The sequence below is a fragment of the Bidens hawaiensis genome, unplaced genomic scaffold (assembly GCF_021521415.1).
Source record: "Bidens hawaiensis isolate Kalapana, Puna unplaced genomic scaffold, B.hawaiensis_p1.1 tig00009161_1, whole genome shotgun sequence".
NCBI classification, from domain to species: Eukaryota; Viridiplantae; Streptophyta; class Magnoliopsida; order Asterales; family Asteraceae; genus Bidens; species Bidens hawaiensis.
In genome coordinates this window covers 613,746-618,906 of record NW_027491675.1, presented here as the reverse complement: position 1 = coordinate 618,906, position 5,161 = coordinate 613,746, and the positions used below count along the sequence as shown (strand labels likewise).

Here is a 5,161-nt window from a genome sequence, read left to right as displayed (position 1 = left end):
GAGGAGGAAGTTTTTCGCAGATGCCAGCCACTATATATGGGATGCACCATATTTATTTCGTGTAGGCGCCGATTTAGTGTTGAGGAGATGTGTGAGTAGGGAAGAGGGCCATGAGATTCTTAGACATTGTCATGTGGGTTTGACTAGAGGCCACCATGGTCCGTCTTCCACCGCTAGGAAAGTTCTAGATTTTGGCTTTTATTGGCCATCGATTTTCAAAGACTCACACGAGTTTGTCAGGCAGTGTGATGCATGTCAGCGCATTGGTAATATCTCATCCCGTAATGAGATGCCCCAAAACCCTATTCAGGTTTGTGAGGTTTTCGATGTTTGGGGCATTGATTTCATGGGTCCGTTCCCTTCTTCTCGAGGGAACCGATACATTCTCGTGGCTATCGACTACGTTTCCAAGTGGGTTGAGGCTCAAGCCTTACCCACTAATGACGCCCGAGTTGTAGTGGGATTCTTAAAGAGGTTGTTCTGTCGGTTTGGTACTCCCAAGGCCTTGATCAGTGATAGGGGTACGCACTTTTGCAATGCCCAGATGGAGAAGACGTTGGCATGGTATGGGGTCACCCATCGGTTGTCCACCGCCTATCACCCACAGACGAGCGTGAAAATGGAGAACGCAAACCGAGGCGTTAAGCGTATTTTGGAGAAAACTGTCAGCAAGAACCGCAAGGACTGGTCCAATAAGTTAGATGATGCACTTTTGGCTTTCCGCACAGCTTTTAAAACGCCTATTGGGACCACACCCTTTAGGATGGTTTACGGGAAAGCGTGTCATCTGCCGGTTGAGTTAGAGCATAGAGCGTATTGGGCGTTGAGATCCGTTAATCTTGACCTGACCCAAGCTGCAAAAAACCAGTATCTCCAAATTCATGAGGTTGAGGAGCTAAGAGATGAGGCGTATGCGAGATCTTGGAGTTATAAAGAGCGTACAAAAGCGTTGCACGATCGGAAGTTGAAGAAGGTGAAAGAGTTTAAGTGTGGGGATCGAGTGTTAGTGTATAATTCCCGTCTGAAGTTATTTCCAGGTAAACTTAGATCAAGATGGGTAGGACCATATACGGTTAAGGAGGTGTTCCCACATGGTGCGATTGAACTTCAGGATGTTGATGGGAGCTCGTGGAAGGTGAACGGCCATAGGTTGAAGCATTATATTGGTGGGCCAATTGATTCGGTTGAGGAGGACATGTTTCTCCTCGACATCCCTAGGTTGGCTGCTTGATAGGGATAGGACTCGGGTAATGCCGAGTGTAGAGTTTGTATATGTTTTTATTTGTTTTCTTTTATTTTTGTATTTTGAGTCGATTTTTAAGTTTTAGAGTCTGTTTGATGTCTGCTTTGGGTGCTTTGAGTTTTGTTTTACAGGTTTGGATGCTATCGTTCGTACTCAATCTCCATTCGGGCGAGGGTGTTCTGAGCTTATTTGATTGTGGAAGGGACCCAAAAGCTGCGGCCGCGAATGAAATGCTATACGGTCGTTTTATCGGAACCTGACTTACGAATATCACTGCTTTATTACTAGGGGAGTCTGTTCCATTTTCTTTATACTTTGCTTTATTTTATTTCTGCTTTATTTTAGTCTTTTTCTTGTCTCACAGTGAGGACAATGTGAAATTTAAGTATGGGGATGGGAAACTGGCGTTTTTTTAGTGAGTTTAAAAAATATATATATATATAATAAAAATAAAAAATATATATAAAAATAACTAAAAAAATATCCCTTGAATTAAATATTTTGCAACAAAATGAAAAATGATAGAAAAATTGAGGATTGGTTTTTCAAAACTACTAACATATATGAGATAAAAAAATAGAAAGTGCACTTAATTTGGATGCGTCGGTAGGCCCAACTAGCCTTGAAAGGTTTCCCTTGATTATTATAAATATACCTATAATTAAATCATTAAGTCTTGTGGGTTTTCATCTTAGGAAAACAGAAAAACTGAAACGTCTAAGGTATTGAAAAGCACCAGTGTAGGTTAAAACCTTGTAAATCTTAAAATTTGATTTCATCTACATAAGTATTGAGCATATAAATATATAAAGCTGAAAAAGATCCAATAATTTAATGTGTCTCCCTCTAGGATAGTGACTTGGAGATGACATCTATGAATGAGGATCGATAAAAATAATAAATAAAATCTAACAACCTATGTGTTTTCTTTCGAGTTGGTAGCTTAACTGATAGGCTTCTGGGTGAGGATTAAAAGAACGTTCATGTGTATGACCAACAGCTTACATGCTTCTTACTGGGCTAGCAACCACGGTGAGAACATCCATGGGTGAGGTCTAAGTTATGTTGAAATATAAAATTGCTCAAAATAATTCAGTATTTATTTATGAAGTTACAAGTTTTTAGGGTGCGCTGGTAAAATAAAATCTTTATGGTTTTCTCTTTGCTTTAACATGCTTGAAACAAATTAGGTGGCTTTGTGATTTTAGGTGTGAGACCCTTAGACTGAGTGTTAACTTGAAATTAATCACTGAATATGATGGGGGGCTTGATAGGTTGGAGGCTGGGTTTAAGTGGACAACAATATCGGAAATCACGGTTTTTGCGTTTATCTATATTAATTAAAGTAACCTAAATGTTTTGAAAACTAGTTTTCCGATTATGATTCCATTGCAAACAGCTTTTTAAGAGACGAAAAAGATTTAAGTGTGGGGATATTTGACTTGATGCGCTTAAAGTGGTATATAAAAATATTGCAATTACTTAACCTAGCACAACGAGTAATAAAAACCTAGAATACCCTAAATCAAACCACTAGCAACATGCAAGTGAACCTATCGGGTGTAGAATAGCTATGGGAAGTCTAGGAATATCGAACCCTAGAGACACTAATTAAATTAACGAAACTAGATTCTAAAAGCTAAATAAACTAACAATTAAGAAAAAGATTCTTTTTGGATTTTTATTTATTTTATTATAAAACTAATAATTATTTAGACTAATTAATTAACTAAATTAACTAATAAATTAAACTTAAACTCTAAAGACTTAAACGAAGACAATAATGAGAAATGCGTTACCTAGGCTTGAAATCCTATTTGTGAATCTTGGATGCTTATCGGCTATGGAAACTTTGATGGAACCGGGATCTAAAGATATGACGCCCTAGACATCCTAGTGGATCCCTGATCATTCTCTAGGTGTCACCTAAAAGGAATACCTAAGGGGCGTATGACGCAAACCGGTTGGTTGGATTACCTCTCAGTCTCTCCAACAATATTAAAGTACTCTAATGACTAGATCACCTCTCAATCTTACTAATCACAATACCTCCGGGAGTGTAAGGGACGTAAGGAGTAACCTAAAGATGCTTAAAAAGACTTAGGATAGCAAAAATCAAAAGACAATAAGGGGGAAACCCACTCTCGTGTAATCTATACCCAAACCGCCTAATGAATAAGACAACCCCAACTATCTATTACCTCTCAGTCTCAAGATAGGTAGAACACTTAAAATCTCTAAACCCTCAAACAATAGTTCCTATGGATTATGTCGATTAATAAACCATAAACTAGTTACGAACACACAGTAGGTAACCTAATATGCGTCTACACAATGAAAGACTTTCACAAAGACACATATGGAACAATTGAATAAAAGTAAATTAATAATAAGTATGCATATTCATCTTAAAAACATCAAAAAGTCTATTACAATAATATTAGTCCAACACCAATAACCCAATACCGACAAGCAAACCAAAAGTTCAACAAATATTCATTCAAATCCTAGGCAACTAAAAATGTTTTAGCCAACAATCATGCTCAAAACAAGAAAATAATAAATTTGTTCAACTAGTTTCATAATAAAAATAATAAAGTTAAACCAAGAGAACCGTGTTGAACGAGTAGGTGTGAAACCAAATTCCTCAACTCAAATAAGAACAAGCTTCCTTAATAATATATGATGCCTTGACGTGCTGTTGCCTTCAACCCACGTGACCACACTTTTTCTTCTAATTGCTACTAGATGGCGGCTGTTATCTTCTGACTTCTCTTCTTCGTTCGAGCTGTGGACTCCAAAAACAAATAAATTAAATATAAGATGTCTAGGTCTTTCAATTAGTGGGCCCCCAAATAATTATAAAACGACAAGCCTCAAAACACCAACTCAATTATTATTATTATTATTATTATTATTATTATTGTATACGTTACTTTATTTATATATTTTTTTTTCTTTTTTTTCTTTCTCATATTATTATTATTATTATTATTATTATTACTAATATGTTTTTATTAGATAAATTATGTAAACTTTTCGATCGTCGGTCTCGTAGTGAAAAATTACTTTATTTTCGCTCATTGTCTCTCAAAACCATTAAAACTCAAATATGAACCAAATAATAATAATAATCAATAAAAACTTGGCTCAAAATTATCCAAAACGTATGAAATATTTATATATTTTAGAACAAGGTCTGGGGGCTTGGTAAGTATTTGGGATCCCAAATTATTCTCAGTGACCAATGTGGTCAAAGATAGAAATTTCCTTCTTACTAAAGGGGTTTTAAAAGGTGTGGAGAAGACCATGTGTATTCTGAATGTTTATGCGCCCCAAAGGTGTGGGCAAAAAGAGAGATCTGTGGGTAGGGGTGTTCTTCGGGTTCATTTTTCGGGATTCGGGATTTTCAGGTCGGTTTTTCGGGTTTCAAAGTTTTAAATATAGACCCGAAACCCCACCCAAATCTCTTACGGGTAATTCGGGTTTGGGTTTTTTCGGGTTGGGTTAATCGGGTTCGAGTATCCTAGAAAACAAACAAACAAAAGAAAACAAACACAAAAACAAAAAAAAATTAAGAACGACAATGCTAAAATTAAAACAACATATTCTTCTTTGCTTATAACAAAATAATCAAATAACAAACCAACATAGCTTAATTAAACAATTCAAAAGAAGAGTAAAACTAACTCGAGCCTTAATCAAATTCAATCGGGCGTGATTTGGTTGTTCGATTTTCGGTTGCTATTAGTTATAAACGGAAAACATAAATTAATAATAAACAATCGATCCATAATAGTTAGAATGACAACAGTCAATTAGAGCTAAATTATGATAACTTTAGTGGCTAAGACTTAATTTATTATACATAAAAATATATTTAATTTTAAAACTAGATGTTTATTCCGGTTTTTCGGT

General features: G+C 35.9%; 1 protein-coding gene across 1 annotated transcript; it reads left to right on the top strand.

The window, feature by feature from the left end:
- Positions 1-544: 544 nt before the first annotated feature.
- Positions 545-1,231, top strand: LOC143531446 (uncharacterized). Its single transcript, XM_077026741.1, has one exon. It carries the CDS (start codon positions 545-547, stop codon positions 1,229-1,231), a length of 687 nt encoding a protein of 228 aa, XP_076882856.1.
- The last annotated feature ends 3,930 nt before the right edge of the window (positions 1,232-5,161 follow it).

Coding starts and splice junctions, on each gene's coding strand:
- LOC143531446 (XM_077026741.1), top strand. CDS start 545: ATGGAGAAGACGTTGGCATGGTATGGGGTCACCCATCGGTTGTCCACC.